This window comes from Hyperoodon ampullatus (assembly GCF_949752795.1).
Source record: "Hyperoodon ampullatus genome assembly, chromosome: 7".
In the NCBI taxonomy this organism is placed as follows: domain Eukaryota; kingdom Metazoa; phylum Chordata; class Mammalia; order Artiodactyla; family Ziphiidae; genus Hyperoodon; species Hyperoodon ampullatus.
In genome coordinates this window covers 47,880,155-47,899,327 of record NC_136920.1, presented here as the reverse complement: position 1 = coordinate 47,899,327, position 19,173 = coordinate 47,880,155, and the positions used below count along the sequence as shown (strand labels likewise).

General features: G+C 35.9%; 1 protein-coding gene across 6 annotated transcripts in view; it reads right to left on the bottom strand.

Moving 5' to 3' along the window:
* DLG2 (discs large MAGUK scaffold protein 2) overlaps nt 1-18,855 on the bottom strand; it is a gene marked incomplete at its 5' end in the record, with an annotated part of 2,112,028 nt that extends 2,093,173 nt beyond the window's left edge. For all 6 annotated transcript variants that reach the window (XM_079707355.1, XM_079707356.1, XM_079707361.1 and 3 more), the window contains one exon: nt 18,801-18,855. In XM_079707355.1, coding sequence (XP_079563481.1) covers nt 18,801-18,840 — 40 coding nt within the window. The remainder of the gene's footprint in view (nt 1-18,800) is intronic.
* Nucleotides 18,856-19,173: the final 318 nt, after the last annotated feature.

The following is a 19,173-nucleotide window of genomic DNA, read 5'->3' as shown; positions in this document are numbered from 1 at the left end:
AGATTCCTAGCTCATTTACAATAAAAGTCAAAGTCTTTATAATGGCCAGTAAATCCTTACATAATCTCTCCTCCTACCATAACCAAGCTCATTTCCTACCACTGTCTCTCAGTCAAGAATGATTAAGTCCATCACACTGGACTCCTATTATTCCTGGAATAATCTATGCATGTTCCTACCTCAAAGTCCTTTGCACTTGCTCTTTCCTCTGCAGATAGCCATATGACTCAATCCCTCAACCCCTTCAAGTCTTTACTCAAATGTCTTCCTAAACAGGACTTTATTAACTACTCTATTTAAAATAGTAACTCTTCTCCTCTTCCATGGTACTCTTCTATTCCCCTTCCCTGCCCTATTTTTCTCTTCGCTATGTTTGTATATTACTGATATTCTGCCACTTAACTATAAGTTCTATGAGACCAGGAATGCCTGTCTGTCTTGTTCACTGATATATACCTAGCATCTATGTCAGTGTTTGACACATCATAGGTGCTCCATAAATATTTGTTCAATTAACAAATAAGTTAATGAAAGGCTTAGGAAAATATATCATAAAGAATAATTGTATCAGTAAGAATACACTTTAAGTGGTACTCTTAAATTTCTCAGAACAGCTGAGATACAATCAAGATTCTAAGAGAAAGATACAAGTACGTAAAAGGAAAAAGACACCTAAGAAGTCTTCTACATTAAATACTAGAAACTAAGTCATATTATTAACAGAGATCCATATTTTTATTCTGTTAAATTTTCATAGTATTGAAGACATCGTAAGTTTCTTTCATATTACCAGCAGTAACCTCAAAAAAGAGCAGGACATGTAAACAAGTAAAATTTGCATGCTTTAATAGGTCCAGCAATTTTAAATGATGCTGTTTTGATCACTGCATACCAGCAAACTCCAAGAGCTTGTCTGGCAACGCAGTAGCATAATTAACCTAATGTGCTTTTCTGACCTCATAAATCACCTTCTTCAATGCCCTGAGCTCTTGGCACAAAAACCCTGAAAACAAATGCAAATTCCCACTGTATTAACTATAAAATATTGCAAACACAAGCACCTCTTTTAAATGAATATCTTAAGTGAAAAGTACTATGTTGAAGAAAGAATCTAATGATTTTGACTTTAAACAAAAAGCAAAAACAAAGAAAATGTTAATGCAGTTATCTTGCCAAAATTTAAAAGTTGACCATCAATAGTAAAATAGCTTTTCCTTCATTCACCAAATTATATTAGCCAATGGACAATTTTTTAAATAGTGAGATAAATTACCTTTTGTTTCAAAAGGTCACTGTGGATGCTATGTAGAGAATAGATTGGGGCAAGAGTGAAAACAAAGGGATATCAGTCAGGAAACTACTGCAATAGACCAAAGAGACTAAGGTGGCTTAGACCACGATGGCATAAGGGAGATGGTAGGAATTGGTAGGATTCCAGACTTAATTTGAAAATTTGGCAACAGGACTTGCAAAGGGGTGTATGAGAATGTGAAAGAAAGAGAAAAATCCAGGATGACTCCTGGGTTTCTGGGTAAATGATGATGACATTTACTGAGATGGTGAAGACTAGAAGAGAGGAGCAAGTTGGTTGTGGGGAGGGGTAGAATCAAAGTCCAGTTTTGGACATGTTAAGTTTTGAAATGCTTGATAGATATCCAAGTGAAAGATATTAAATAGGCGACAGGATATATAGAAGTCAGACATAAGTTTGGGAGTCATCAGCCTATAGGTAACATTTAAAACCATGGGACTGGGCTTCCCTGGTGGCACAGTGGTTAAGAATCTGCCTGCCATGCAGGGGACACGGGTTCGAACCCTGATCCTGGAAGATCCCACATGGTCCGGGAAGATCCCACATGCAGCGGAACAACAAAGCCCATGCGCGACAACTACTAAGCCTGCACTCTAGAGCCTGCAAGCCACAACTACTGAAGCCCACGTGCCTAGATACTGTGCTCTGCAACGAGAGAAGCCACCACAAAGAGAAGCCTGAGCACCGCAATGAAGAGCTGCAACTAGAGAAAGCCCATATGCAGCAACGAAGAACCAATGAGGCCAAAAATAAATAAAGTATATTTTTAAAAAAATAAAATAAAATAAAACCATGGGATTGAATGAGACTATATAAGTACTGTAGTGAGTATAGATAGGAAAAAAAAAAAAAGAAGAAGAAGAAGCCTGAAGCACCTTAGCCAAGGTACTTCAACATTTAAGTCAAGAGAGAAAGTAAAGAAAGTGGTACAAGAAGGTGGACATGACTGGGTATGTCAAATGCTGCTGAGAAATATGATAAATCCTGAAAATTAATCAATGAATTGGCAACACAGAGGTCTCTATAACCTTGACAAGTACAATCCCATTAGGGTAGAGAGGACAAGCCTAATTTGGAGTAGCTTCAAGAGAAAATTAGTGATGAAGAAGCACAGACTGAGTATAAACAACTCATGATAAATTTTGCTCTAAAGGGGATTAGAAAAATGGGAGAGGGGCTACATGACAGGCCTGTAGACTTAAGTAGCAGAATGCAGTCACTGCTAAATCATGGCCCAGAAGGAAGTGGACCACAAGAATAAATATCCCCATCTCTCTTTCCCTCCTCCACCACTTCTGATCTCCTCTTAGTACCTCCCATTGGCCAAACTCAGATAGAAGTTGGAAGACAAGGTGAGGGAGATGACAGATGAAGCAAATGGATTTTAAAGACGACAACAGTAGCAAACACTATGTGCTAGGCACTGTTCAAAATGCAATACATATATTAACTTATTTATCCTCACAACAACCCTATGAGGTGAGTACTTTTCCTATGGTCCTCATTTTACAGACAGGGAAAGTGAGGCACAGAGTGGTTATGAAATCTTCCCAGAGTCACACAAGTAGTAAGTGGCAGAGGACCCAGGATACGAACTCAGGCCGTCTGGCTCAAGGGTCCATACTCTTAACCCTTACTCTAAAATGTTCCTCTTAAGAGGAGACATTTGTGTGCTAATAACTGAAGAGGAAGGTAAAAATTAATTGAAAAGAGAGAAGAAATAATTACAGTAGCATATTCTTTGAGTAAATAAGGAAAAATGCAGACATAATCTGTCATGAATCTTCTGTGTTTGCCCTTCCAGGTAATCTTTCTTCCCCTATCCACCCTGCTCTGTGCCCTGGGAGGCTGACCTTAAAAGACTGTGTTAACCAGCTCACTTGTCCTCTGGCTTCCTATTGCGGTCCACTAATAGGAATAACCAGCAGAAGATCAGGGAAGGGAGGAAAGAGGGGTTGGGATGTTTATTCACCCAGCCCTGTTCTTGCTGGGTCATGGTGTGGCAGTGGCTGTCTTCTTCCTAAAGCCATCATTCCTCTCAGGCAGCCTTCTAATAATTACAGTTCTATTTGTGTTACAGTAACAGCTCACATGCTTTCCCTGTTCCTTCAAGATTCCCACTGTTCCTAGTCCCCAAGTGCTTCCATCCCTGGTTGATTCCCTTAACTCTGCCCCATCTCTTTGTAAACAAATTCTTCATTAAACTCTCTTCAAGAAGGCTTTCTGTTACCTTCCAGGACTCTGATACTCTATCCAAGAGGAGGATTTAGTCTTAGATAAAAGGAGGGACAGTTTATCCACATTAATAAAAGAAAAGGCAAAACACATAGATACAGATATAGGTAGGTTGGTAGATCAAGTACTGAAAAAATGAGGAAGTTCTCTTTTGATTGTTTTTATTGTCTCAATAAAATAAGAAGAAAGGTCAGCAGCTAAATTTGAAGAAGGTGCAGTGTATTGCATTTGAGAAGAAAAAAAGGTATGAAATGCTCCCCCTGGGAACAAGAAAGTGAACTGTCCAAGGAAACATAATAGGCTTTTGGGTCATAATTTAAAGTGAAACCAGTTAACAAGGTTGTATGTATTTCTACAGCTACATTTAGCTGCAATGGTGCAGACATGGAATAGACAGAGATGGGTTTAACCAGAGGTTGGTTTTGCCGGCAGATGGAGAGACAACAAAGAAACTGAAGATGTATATAAAATGATTAAATATAGCAATGAATCATGTCTTTTAAGCTGGACCTGAAGATTTATGGTAGCTAACAGATCACGAAAATAAAATGTGTGGGGCCAATGACTTAGAAGTGCTTATGGGATCAATGATTGATATGGGAAATACAGAAATGAACTGGATCAATAGAAGGTAACGAACGATGGTCACAGAGTAATATGTTTAAAACTGAGATTTTTAGAGGGGTGTGGTTATTAATATTGTTAAGATATAGAGTAAAATCTAAGAGTGGGTGGCTGAGATACAGTGAAGGAAGAGATTATTACCAGAAGAGAGATCAAGAAACTGATAAAAGGAACTGGACTGGTTCCAGCAAAGGAAACCAAAAACAAGACCAAAAGACAACTCTCAGAATGGGAGAAAATATTTGCAAATGAAGCAACTGACAAAAGATTAATCTCCAAAATTTATAAACAGCTCATGCAGCTCAATAGCAAAACAACAAACAACCCAATCCAAAAAATGGGCAGAAGACCTAAATAGACATTTCTCCAAAGAAGATATACAGACTGCCAACAAACACGTGAAAGAATGCTCAACATCATTAATCATTAGAGAAATGCAAATCAAAACTACAATGAGGTATCATCTCACACCAGTCAGAATGGCCATCATCAAAAAATCTAGAAACAATAAATGCTGGAGAGGGTGTGGAGAAAAGGGAACACTCTTGCACTGATGGTGGGAATGTGAATTGGTACAGCCACTATGGAGAACAGTATGGAGGTTCTTTAAAAAACTACAATAGAACTACCATATGACCCAGCAATCCCACTACTAGGCATATACCCTGAGAAAACCATAATTCAAAAAGAGTCATGTACCAAAATGTTCATTGCAGCTCTATTCACAATAGCCCGGAGATGGAAACAACCTAAGTGTCCATCATCGGATGAATGGATAAAGAAGATGTGGCACATATATACAATGGAATGTTACTCAGCCATAAAAAGAAACGAAATTGAGCTATTTGTAATGAGGTGGATAGACCTAGAGTCTATCATACTGACTGAAGTAAGTCAGAAAGAGAAAGACAAATACTGTATGCTAACACATATATATGGAATTTAAGAAAACAAAAATGTCATGAAGAACCTAGGGGTAAAACAGGAATAAAGACACAGACCTACTTGAGAATGGACTTGAGGATATGGGAAGGGGGAAGGGTAAGCTGTGACAAAGCGAGAGAGAGGCATGGACATATATACACTAGCAAACATAAGGTAGATAGATAGTGGGAAGCAGCCGCATAGCACAGGGAGATCAGCTCGGTGCTTTGTGACCGCCTGGAGGGGTGGGATAGGGAGGGTGGGAGGGAGGGAGACACAAGAGGCAAGGGATATGGGAACAGATGTATATGTATAACTGATTCACTTTGTTATAAAACAGAAACTAATAAAAAAATAATAATAATAAATAAATAAATAAATAAGGAACTGATAAAAGGAACCGGACTGTCCAAAAACAAAGGCAAAATAATGACAATAATTCAGATTTGAAAGTATGAAGTTATTATGTAGAATACTGCTGTCCATTTTCCTATATCCTTCATTCAATATCCAGAGTCATAGTCCTCTCCATAATCATCCATGTTTATAAAAAATTCATTGCACTAGCCCAACTCTTCCATGTTACAATTATAAATACTCAAATTCAGGAAATGGAAGTGTCTTGCATCAAAATCTATTTAGTACTTACAGAGAACCCTATTAAATATGTTATATTTTCCATATCTCCAGCAGCTCCATTTCTAGAAAAACATATAGTTTAAAAAATTAGATTTGTATGAGGAAAATAGCAAGAAGAAAGTGAACATATATCCTGAAAAATTATTAAATGGAGTCCTGCACCTAAAATAAATAGGTTTGGTTGGATGGTATTAATAACCTCAATTAATGAAATCTAAGCATCACCTTTATATTTATAATCATTGTCCTATTTTGATCAGTTGAAAAGCTCTTAAACCCTTCTTCAAAAAACTCTTGCTGCTGGGCTTCCCTGGTGGCGCAGTGGTTGAGGTCCGCCTGCCAACACAGGGGACACGGGTTCGTGCCTCGGTCCGCGAGGATCCCACATGCCGCAGAGCAGCTAGGCCCGTGAGCCATGGCCACTGGGCCAGCGCATCTGGAGCCTGTGCACCGCAACGGGAGAGGCCACAACAGTGAGAGGTCCGCGCACCGCAAAAAAAAAAAAAAAAACTCTTGCAGCAACTATTTATAAAGACCAAGGCTTCTTTCTGAATGGTTTATTTTCAAATGGCTTATTTTCAAAATTGAAGGTTTTTCTGAAAGCATTATTTAATATTCAGTATAATTTGTTTCTGTGAGTTTAACAATGCTTTAAACTTTTAGGGATTCATGATTAACTCATTTTGTAAGACCTGGCATGCCCACTGGAGTTTGGTAGCTCTAGGTACATTTAATGACCCAATTTGCATATATATGGTCCTGTAAAGAAAATTCTAATCTTATGGTTTTATTAAAGTTTATGATTTTGACAGCAAACTGGAAACTGAATATAAGGTAGAACCCAGAGACTCAAACTAGAAACCAGGAAAATTTATGCTGTATGGTGTCTGTAGGTTATTATTGGAAGGTTTGGAATTCCTAACATAGTCTTAGAAGTTCTGGGCTTCTGAGCAACAAATGAGGTAGAGGAGAAATATTTTCTTAAGCAACTCTTAGGAGTGACTCATGTAAACAAACTAAGGTAGACCAATGTTCCTCATTCTCCACCACTTCTATCTTTTGCCAGGAACCAGAGATAACAGGAGGAAGGGGAAGCCTTTCCTGTGAGACACTTGTGGGCTATTTCTTCTCCCATTGCTCCTTCTTGAGGTTAATGCTTTTTGACATTCAATACCAAATTGAATGTTGAAAATGAAGAGGTAAGATACAACATTGAGATCTATGCTTCAGTATAGCAGGGTCACACATACAACTTATACCACACCATGGTATAAGTGGCATGGTGGCAAACAAAATGTATAGGTCTTTACTGTGTATGTGTCTTATCCAGCAGCTTCAGAAGCCCTCAATCACTGGTTAATTGGGAAAAGTGACCACTCAATCCAGTTTAAAGTGTAGTCTGGCTCAATAATTTAAAGTCTCTCTCAGATAAAACTTTTCATTCATATAGCCGACCCCTCCTCCTTCTCTCTAAAATAATGCCCCGTTATATGGGAGTAGACAATTCTGGGGTCAGACTTGTGGTTTATCTGCCATCATAGTCTTGGGGATAGAAATAGGTTGTGTTCATTGGATCTACATGCTGTCCTTGGGCTTCTCTGGTCCTTGAGCAATGACCCTGTTCATCTGCTCACTAGGCATACTGCTAGCCTCTGATGCAGAAGTCTGTTTGGTGGGACCTGGGATCCATTCTTTTGGCTCAGGCAAAGCTCCAGGTGCTCCGCCTGGTGACAACACTTTTGCCTTGGGCTGTACTGGCACTACACTCCTACATTGCTTCCTGAGGTCACGTTATAATTCCCAATCAGTACAGATGCTGGCTGGAACTTTCCTGAGATGCTGACTTAATGCCAACAACTGCCTACCTAAGGACAACATAGTGAAAATAAAACCCTACTTACTTACGCTTTCCTCTCCTTTCAAATTAGTCCATTTCTAACTTAAACAAGAATCTAACACAGTCCCAGGCATGCAACAACACTCACTTATTCATTCATTCATTTAACAAATATTTATTTAGTGGCTATTATGTTCTAAGCACTAAGCTAAAATAAAAGATACAACAATGAATAAGACAGGCAAGAATGCTCCTACGGAATTTACATTCTAGTGGAGAAAGCCATACAAAATGCATAAACAAACAAAATTTCTCATAGTGATACCTACAGTGACAAAAATAAAACAGGTAATGTGATAGATGTGACTTGGGGGTGGGATGGAGGTGAGGAGTGAGGTGAAAAGGCACTTTAGAGGCACGGAGACCTAAATGATGAGATAAGAGAGTAAGACAAAGATCTAGATAGAAAGGTACTCCAAACAAAAAAGAAGCATGTAAAGTGTCCTGGGGCAGCATTTAGGAACAGAGAGAAGGCCAGTGTGGCTGAAGTACAGTGAGTAGGGAAGAGTGGTAAGAGATGAGATGAGAGGTAGGCAGAGCTGATAGGGAGCCTTACAGGTGAGAAGTTTGAATTTCATTCCAAGGATAATAGAAGACTAGAATGTTTCATTAAATAAATAGTATCTAAACATTTTTAAACAAACACAATACAGTAGTATGAATTATACCAGTATACAAGTAACTCCTTATGATTTTACTGTTTGATCCAAATAACTATTTCAAAGTACTTATCACAGTTGTACTTATTTAATGTCTGTCTCCCTTATTAGACCATGAGCTCCATGAAAATAGGGTCCACATCTCTCTTGTGACTAAATCCCCAGAGCCTAAGAGTGTCTCTTAGATAGCAGGTGTTCAAAATAGATTCTGTCAAATGAAAGAAATTTAATGATTGACTATTCCATGGCAGACACGGAATTAGAACAAGTCCCTGCATTCAAGAAGCTCACAGTCTATTGAAGGAGACCAACATGTAAGCAATTAACAATAATAAAACATACTAAGTGCTACACCAGAAATATGAACAAATACTAAAGGAATGTAAAAGAGAAAGTAATTAATTCTGCTTCCTGGCAGGGAAAGTATTAAGGAAGTTTTTAACTAAGAATAAATATTCATTTCCTTGGGATAAATGTTTATACTAAGAAAGAAGTCTATATCATGTTTTATTAATTTTATTAGTTCTACAGTTCAATAGAACATACACTCTATTGACAAAATTGTTTAACATATTATTACCATGATATTTTAAGACATCTTGAAAAGGCTTATTTCTAAAATAATCTTTTAGAAATTTCTCTATATTTTTGTTATTATGTATATCAACTCCCTACATATTAAAGTTAAATTCAAGACTAAAATATTCATAATATTATTCTTCTACCTATGGGAAAAAATAGATGGAGAAGCCTATTGTGCTCTGCTTTTTTGCCAGCTACCATATATCAACCATACTGATCATCACCAGATTTTCATTTATTATGTACCTTAGCAGAAAATACCAGATGCTTTCATGCTCCCAACAAACTTTTGGGGCTTCATTACCTTACTGTGTATCGAAGTCTAATATGCTATCAAAATAAATTAATTTTTTGCTATTTCAGTTATAGCACAAATAAAAACATCCTTCATTTTTAAAACAACCACCCTTATAAGCATCCATAGTACATAAATTTAGTTAAATGGTGCCATCTGGTGACATAAATCCTGCAGCAAATATACAAAGTCCAGAGCCAAGAATGACATACAATCCTCTTGATGGTACCCAACCTAAAGTGTCAAATTTAACTTAAGATATATTTGATCCTACTTGACATGAAACACACAACTAATCACACTCAGTATACGGCAGTTTAACAATGGGAATTTTTTTATTATTTTTTTTATTATTCTGCTTTATAACAAATTTAATCAGTTATACATATACATATGTTCCCATATCCCCTCCCTTTTGCGTCTCCCTCCCACCCTCCCTATCCCACCCCTCCAGGCGGTCACAAAGCACCGAGCTGATCTCCCTGTGCTATGCGGCTGCTTCCCACTAGCTATCTACCTTAAGTTTGGTAGTGTATATACGCCCATGCCTCTCTCTCACTTTGTCACAGCTTACCCTTCCCCCTCCCCATATCCTCAAGTCCATTCTCAAGTAGGTCTGTGTCTTTATTCCTGTCTTACTCCTATGTTCTTCATGACACTTTTTTTTTCTTAAATTCCATATATATATGTGTCAGCATACAGTATCTTTCTCTTTCTGACTTACTTCACTCTGTATGACAGACTCTAGGTCCATCCACCTCATTACAAATAGCTCAATTTCGTTTCTTTTTATGGCTGAGTAATATTCCATTGTATATATGTGCCACATCTTCTTTATCCATTCATCCAATGATGGACACTTAGGTTGTTTCCATCTCCGGGCTATTGTAAATAGGGCTGCTATGAACATTTTGGTACATGACTCTTTTTGAATTATGGTTTTCTCAGGGTATATGCCCAGTAGTGGGATTGCTGGGTCATATGGTAGTTCTATTTGTATTTTTTTAAGGAACCTCCATACCGTTCTCCATAGTGGCTGTACCAATTCACATTCCCACCAGCAGTGCAAGAGTGTTCCCTTTTTTCCACACCCTCTCCAGCATTTATTGTTTCTAGATTTTTTGATGATGGCCATTCTGACTGGTGTGAGATGATATCTCATTGTAGCTTTGATTTGCATTTCTCTAATGAGTAAAGATGTTGAGCATCCTTTCATGTGTTTGTTGGCAGTCTGTATATCTTCTGTAGAGGAATGTCTATTTAGGTCTTCTGCCCATTTTTGGATTGGGTTGTTTGTTTTTTTGTTATTGAGCTGCATGAGCTGCTTATAAATTTTGGAGATTAATCCTTTGTCAGTTGCTTCATTTGCAAATATTTTCTCCCATTCTGAGGGTTGTCTTTTGGTCTTGTTTATGGCTTCCTTTGCTGTGCAAAAGCTTTGAAGTTTCATTAGGTCCCATGTGTTTATTTTTGCCTTTATTTCCATTTCTCTAGGAGGTGGGTCAAAAAGGATCTTGCTGTGATTTATGTCATAGAGTGTTCTGCCTATGTTTTCCTCTAAGAGTTTGATAGTTTCTGGCCTTACATTTAGGTCTTTAATCCATTTTGAGCTTATTTTTAACAATGGGAATTATAAGGACTGTTTGGGCCGCATTTTATGCTTACTACTCTTGTTTCTCAAGGGCACCCTCAAACTTAAACAAGCCTTTAGAAGAGATTTAAGTCTAACGTGTGCTTTAGCCAACCCCTAGAGAACATTTTTAAAGCATAAATATCAAGAACATCTTGAACCCCTGTTTAAATCACATCTACTTCCTCACTCTCCTTCTGATCTCTATGAAACTGTTTAATTGTCATCCCCTAAAATGTCACTTCCCTAAGAAAGCTTTCCCCAATTCCACTGCTAAGGTTAAGCTTCTCACGCATAGCATCCTCTACTTCTCCACTGTAGCATTTTCACAATTGTAAATATAAACTATTCGTGCAATTTTGTTTAATGCTTGCCTCCCCAGTTTTATATCTGGCACAGTGTTCAATAAATAATTTTGAATGAATAAAGGGATGGATGGATGATTAGATGGATGGATGAGGAAAAATGTCCTTCTCTATCCTCTTTTCTTAGTCAAATCCTATCATTGACAAGACCCAGCTCAAGTTTACATTTTATATAAAATCTTCCCCAGCAACACCAACCTACAATAAACCCACACTTCTCTGAACTCCTACAGTTTGGTCTAGGCTCCAGAGTTTAGTCCTTGATTACATCCTGTCTTATATTTGTTTGTATATATGTGAATATTACCTTCCCAATTGACTTTAACACCTTTAAGTGTAGGAATTTGGTTTTTAATAATATCCACCTGCATATGTCCATGTAAATAGGTAAACACTTCATAAATACCTTGTTAATTATTATAATTAAATTGCAATAACTGAAATACCTGCATTCATTTTAGTGAAATGAGTATTCTAAACAAATAAGTAGGAACAGAGTAGACCTTGGTATTTAAGAATCTAACATTCACCACTTTGACCAGTCAGTACTTATTTAAATGTCCATAACATGCAGTAATTAAATGTGTTTCAAAGGAGCACATGCTTTGAGGCTGTGAGTGGCATCAAGCACTTCTCTAGTGAGTGAGCCTCGCACTTGCCAACAGCAGCATCTCAATGTCGCTTATCTGCTCTTCTCTATCCATAGCCCCATAGGTAGAAACTACCATTAAGCATCCAAAGGGAAAAAATTACTTAAATGTTTCAGATATACTATTGTCCTTTAAAAAGAAAATTAGATGCCATAATGATATTCCTAAATTTATGGATCCTCAAAGTAGTCAAGATATATCCCAGAATGATAATGGCTCATTGTATTTCTTAAAGATCAAGTCGTCTTTATAAAACCCAAGAATGAAGAAATACCACTGTCATATTTTCCCAAATTTATTAATACTATTCACATACTATATTACTTTCCTTGAGTGGCCAAATACCTAACCATTTAGAAAATATGTTCTCAAACTTTAGCATGCCTCAGAATCACCTGGAAGGCTTATTACAACACTATTTGCTGCACCCTGCTTCCAGAGTTTCTAATTCAGTAGGTCTGGAGTGAGGCCCAGGAATCTGCAATGCTGACCAAATTCCCAATGAGGCTGATGCTGCTGATCCACGAACCACACTTGGAGAACCTCTGCTTTGGAGGATTGAAGCCGAGTTGTTCCAAATTTATATAACCATTTCACTAGAATCTATAAAAAATTCTTTGACCTTCTTACAATCAGGTGGCAAAAATTATACATTACAAAGGCAAATCAAGACCAAAATAACCATGATATTTTCAAATAGATGTTATTTTATTTTGAAATAAAATATTATATTAGAATTACTATACTGAGAAAATATGTAGTTTTTTTTTACTCAAACTAGAATCTGGTAAAACTCCTATACATATCAATTTTGTAATACTTATTACTGTTATATTTAAATGATTAACTGATTGCATACCTAACATCTCTTTTCTCTCTACTTGATTTCTCTCACTTACCCATAAAGGCAAGGACTATCCTCTCCTCTAGAGTTTACTGTTGTATCCCTATTGTCTAGCACAATGTGTAATACATAACAGGTATTTTTTAAATAATTGTTGAATAAATGAATAAAAAATTTATTGCCGGCCTATTATTATTAAAGGTCCACATACTGGGGATACAACTGTTAGATATAACCTCAACTCTCAAGCTACTTACATTCTACTGAGGGAGCAGAAATATATTCAGTTCATCATAAGTCAGTGTAATAAGTGCCTTAAAATAAATATGAACAAAATGGTAAGAGACATAATGAAAGGGCTGGTTAAAGCTGCTTACAGGTAGGGACATGATAGAAGGCTTCAACAAGGAGGTGATAAATCCTAATATGTAGTATATCTACTGTATCACCCCTATTGCTAATAATTTCAAGTATCCATAAGGGTCTACACTAAGCTTTATGAAGATAAAAAATATTCTACTCTAATACAAAGTCTGACATGCAAGCCTCCATAAAGCAGGATAAGTTCTTTTCTAAGATGTTGCTACTAGTAGACTTTTAAGGAAACTATCACTCTACTACCCATTCTCTTCTAAATCTTTCCCCAAAATTCCCCCTCAAACACTGCAGTGAAGTAAGAGGAAATAAAATTAGATAAACAAGGTTAACAAGATTTTAGAAGGGGTTGAAACCCATTAAGTATACATACATAGTTCTGCCCATACTTGTACATAAAAGTAATGTAAAGAATAAGAATAAAGAATAAGACAATTTTTTACCATTGCAACAAAAAGAATAAAATACTTAGGAATAAACCTACCTAGGGAGACAAAAGACCTATATGCAGAAAACTATAAGACACTGATGAAAGAAATTAAAAATGATACCAACAGACGGAGAGATATACCATGTTCTTGGATTGGAAGAATCAATATTGTGAGAATGACTATACTACCCAAAGCAATCTACAGATTCAATGCAATCCCTATCAAATTACCAATGGCATTTTTTACAGAACTAGAACAAAAAACCTTAAAATTTGTATGGAGACACAGAAGACCCCGAATAGCCAAAGCAGTCTTGAGGGAAAAAAACAGAGCTGGAGGAATAAGACTCCCTGACTTCAGACTAGACCACAAAGCTACAGTAATCAAGACAATATGGTACTGGCACAAAAACAGAAACACAGATCAATGGAACAAGATAGAAAGCCCAGAGATAAACCCACGCACCTATGGTCAACTAATCTATGACAAAGGAGGCAAGGATATACAATGGAGAAAAGACAGTCTCTTCAATAAGTGGTGCTGGGAAAACTGGACAGCTACATGTAAAAGAATGAAATTAGAACACTCCCTAACACCATACACAAAAATAAACTCAAAATGGATTAGAGACCTAAATGTAAGTCCGGACACTATAAAACTCTTAGAGGAAAACATAGGAAGAACACTCTTTGACAAAAATCACAGCAAGGTCTTTTTTGATCCACCTCCTAGAATAATGGAAATAAAAACAAAAATAAACAAATGGGACCTAATGAAACTTCAAAGCTTTTGCACAGCAAAGGAAACCATAAACAAGATGAAAAGACAACCCTCAGAATGGGAGAAAATATTTGCAAATGAATCAATGGACAAAGGATTAATCTCCAAAATATATAAAGAGCTCATGCAGCTCAATACTAAAAAAACAAACAACCCAATCCAAAAATGGGCAGAAGACCTAAGTAGACATCTCTCCAAAGAAGACACACAGATGGCCAAGAAGCACATGAAAAGCTGCTCAACATCACTAATTATTAGAGAAATGCAAATCAAAACTACAATGAGGTAGCACCTCACACCAGTTAGAATGGGCATCATCAGAAAATCTGCAAACAACAAATGCTGGAGAGGGTGTGGAGAAAAGGGAACCCCTTTGCACTGTTGGCAGGAATGTAAATTGATACAGCCACTATGGAGAACAGTATGGAGGTTCCTTAAAAAACTACAAATAGAACTACCACACGACTCAGCAATCCCACTACTGGGCATATACCCAGAGAAAACCATAATTCAAAAAGACACATGCACCCCAATGTTCACTGCAGCACTATTTACAGTAGCCCGGTAACAGAAGCAACCTAAATGCTCATTGACAGACGAATGGATACAGAAGTTGTGGTACATATATACAATGGAATATTACTCAGCCATAAAAAGGAATGAAATTGGGTCATTTGTTGAGACGTGGATGGATCTAGAGACTGTCATACGGAGTAAGTCAGAAAGAGAAAAACAAATATCGTATATTAATGCATATATGTGGAAACTGGAAAAATGGTACAGATGAACCGGTTTGCAGGGCAAAAATTGAGACACAGATGTAGAGAACATCTGTGGGGGGGGTGTGATGAATTGGGTGATTGGGATTGACACATATACACTGATGTGTATAAAATTGATAACTAATAGGAGCCTGCTGTATAAAAAAATAATTAAAATAAAATTCAAAAATTAATAAAAATAAGACAATTTTCAATAAGGTATAAAAGAACTTTTGTAGTACATATCTAAAAATGAACTAACTCATTATATTATATAAATGGTTTTTACAAATAATTATGGTGGCAATACATATCTTTAAATTTCAAAGTAGATCTGGAAGGGAAGTATAAAAAGAAAAACATTCCATCTTGCTCCTTCATCACCTAAATGAAGGGGAAATAACCTAATAGAGTGCCTTGAAAGTCTGAATGTTTTAGCTATGCTAAATGAAAGAGATCTAACTTAATTTGTAAAATATCGTGGAATTCCAACTCACTTATATTCAAATTCTGAAGTGTTAATAATGCAATAATCATAAAACTATAATTATCTATTGGACAAAATATTTTCCTCAGTATTACCACAAGATGTCACCCTAAGCCTAACATCAAAATGTGCAGCTTTGCTGTTTCAGGCATTTTTCTTCTTTTGTACATTAATGAGCACTAATTACTAACTTTTTAAAAGTTAAGGTGTTTTGTTTTTGTTTTAATTTATTTATTTAATTTATTTATTTTTGGCTGCATTGGGTCTTTGTTGCTGTGCGCGGGCTTTCTCTAGTTGAAGAGAGCGGGGGCTACTCTTCGTTGCCGTGCATAGGCTTGTCACTGCGGTGGCTTCTCTCATTGCAGAGCATGGGCTATAGAGCACAGGCTTAGTAGTTGTGGCACATGGACTCAGTAGTTGTGGCACACGGGCTTAGTTGCTCCGCGGCATGTGGAATCTTCCCGGACCAGGGCTCGAACCTGTGTCCCCTGCATTGGCAGGCGGATTCTTAACCGCTGCCCCACCAGGGAGACCCTAAAAGTTTGGGTGTTTTTTTTACACTTTCTGTTATTGGTAAATGGAAAGCCAAAACACAGAATACAGGGACTAGAGAAGCAAGAAAGAAGAAAGTTAAACAGTTCATCACCCTATTTACTATAAGAGAAGTGCATTTTACCCTTGGATTTTATTTTCTTCTTTGACTTTATTTTTAAAAATTTCCATAATGAGCATATATGTTTATAATCAAATAAAGGTATATTTTAAAAAGGAAAAAACAATACCTCTGCTATCACCCTCCACCCTATTATCACAGAACCCATTTATAAAATGTTTTTTTGAGATATAATAATGGTTAAAGTTATGGAGACAGAATTCTGTCCTCAAGGATTATACCATCTAAGACGTAATAGTGTTTGTGTTTTCTTTTTTAGGCATATGATGAAGTACCACAAAAGGAGGATAGTATTCATTTTCAAAGTGATGCTTTTCATCTGTAGAGAGAAGGCCTGGTTTCCTGGTCACTTGTAAATGTTACAGCACATTCTGCAATAATAGTGTTTTACTCTACTATCCATTTATGATGGGTTTTCTGCACTATGATTCTCTTCTATTTCTTCAGGTGAGATTCATGCAAGGTATTATTTCAACATACTGGCTACCTGAATACCAGAATAACGGGTGAAAGTCACTATCTTCCATCACTTGTAACAAAAAAAAAAAAAAAATGGGGAAGGGAAGTTGGTCAAAACAGAAAGCAAAATATAGAGCATAACTAATGCCCTAGTGCTTTGTGAACACCTAGAGGAGTGGGATAGGGCGGGTGGGAGGGAGACGCAAGAGGGAGGAGATATGGGGATATATGTATATCTATAGCTGATTCACTTTGTTATAAAGCAGAAACTAACACACCATTGTAAAGCAATTATACTCCAATAAAGATGTTAAAAAAAATAATAATGCCCTATTTATTAATGGTTCCCTACTTATCCATTTATAAAGATATAATCTCCTTCAGGATGAACAGGGCTACATAGTTTTTCTTCTGTGTCCTTAAAATTGCACAGTGAGACCAACTCAAACATTCAATAATAATAAATTAGTAAGCAGTATTTAGCAACCTACACAGGATTCAACAGAAAATTATGTTTTGTTGTATAGCATTGCTCCATTCTTTGCACTCTGGTTTATCCCAAAATGACTTAAAAGACCAGCCAAAGCAAATCTATCCATTCAAAGCTGGGCATCAGGATTACTTACGTAACAGCTTTTTACAGATTACTGTTGCCTCTCATCTTATTACAGAAATTCCAATTACACTACAGGCTTTTTGCCAAGATATTTATCACTCACTCAAAACAATGGCAAAATACAACTCTTTGTCATTCGTCTTTTTATTCCCCCTGTAATGATGTTGCATTACCAAATGGTTACACTACCTTAGTAGAATTTTCTAAAGCATCCAACAATATTCTTCCTAAATAAAGTTCTCAAAAACTCAAACTCTCAAAAGTCATAGCCAAACTTATCTAAGCACATTATACAAATCTATTTAGAGGCATTGCCATTCTGTTAATGGCCTTTACTATTTATCAACTAGATAAAACTATTAATTTTTAATTGAGAAATTTGTTGCTTAAAAGTGTTCTCTAAAATACTATTCTCTAATGACAGGGTTTATTTAAATTCTGTAAGACTCCATTTAGAGCTGTTTTTATTTAATACCAACTAAGATGATTATAGTTATTTGTGTCATTAATTCTTACCAGCCATATAAGAATATTTTAAAGAAATTAATCCACAGGCAATAATCCTATAAAGCTTTTTACTTCTATTTTTATTCAATAGACTGATTCTCAATTTTTCAAAATTTAATGGTTTTTTAAATTATATTCAAACCATAAAGTTATAGTTTTGTCAATAAGTGTAGACATTCATTATAATAAAAACACAAATAAAATATTTTCAAGATTAACCCCCATAAATTCACATTTTTTGTTTCTATATCAATAACCATCAAACCTGAAAAAGACTAACGTCTGGTAGATTCAATTATTTCTTTAATATATGCTGTTTAAGTCCAGTAAAATCTATAGTGTAATTGAGTGAGTCTTTTTCTAAATTCTTTAGTTAGTTGGTTGCTTTTGTTGAGGGGAGGTATTTGTTTCTATTTTTTATTTAATTCTAAAAAAAGAATTAAAAATTATCTGCATAAATGCAAAAATGTATGTATAAAGACATACATAAATAAACCATAAATTCAAGAATAAGCAAAAGGTTAAACATTATATAGTTAGATTCATGAAGCATTGACAAAACACTGAGATTTTCATCAATAAACTTCTCAGTTTGAATCATGAAATTTCTTGAGAAGCAAAAAAGATGAAAAAAGTTGTTTTTGTCTTAAGAAGAGAGTAAAACTAGAACTATGTTTCTGAGTAGAATGTAACCCATCACTTTTTGTGTTAGGGAAGTCTTCCTCTAGAAGGAGGAAACTTCCTTCTTTAGCATAATTGTCCTCAATTTTTTGCAATAAGCTACTCCAGTTTTTTCCTGTGTAAACTTGTCTTCCTATATAAAACATTCTTTCAATATTTTTATTTTTATTAACATACACTTTATTTCTATTTTATAGAAGTTCTTTTTAAAGATAACCTTAAACAAGAAAATGGGGGGAAAATCTTTTCTTCTACTTGATATCAAGAAAAATATTTCAGTTTTAAATTTGGTTATCGGGTTTTCTGACCACATTACTCAAACTCTTAAGCCCAATTCTGATCATTAAGATGATAAATAATTTTTTAATACATACCTAGCAAAGCTTGGAATAAGTTGCTCTTAAAGATACCCATCACCTTTTTAACAGCGTTTTTCAACTGCTGCTCCTCTGGTTTCCTCAATTTTTTGCAGTATTCTTCCAGTAATGATAAAGCTCGGTCAGTATCTGAAAAACATGATTTTAAAATTCTACCTTATGGTCTTAGAAAAATAATAAGCTAACATTAACTATTCTATAGTTATATTCCTAATTGCATGACAAAATAATTTAATAAACTAATCACGAATTCCATAAACTATCTTTAAAATTGATAATTATAATGAACTCAATTTTAAGAACCCACTTTTATTTCTGTTGTCTTCCAAAAGAATCTGCAACTATGAAACAAAAGAAAGGTCCGAATGGA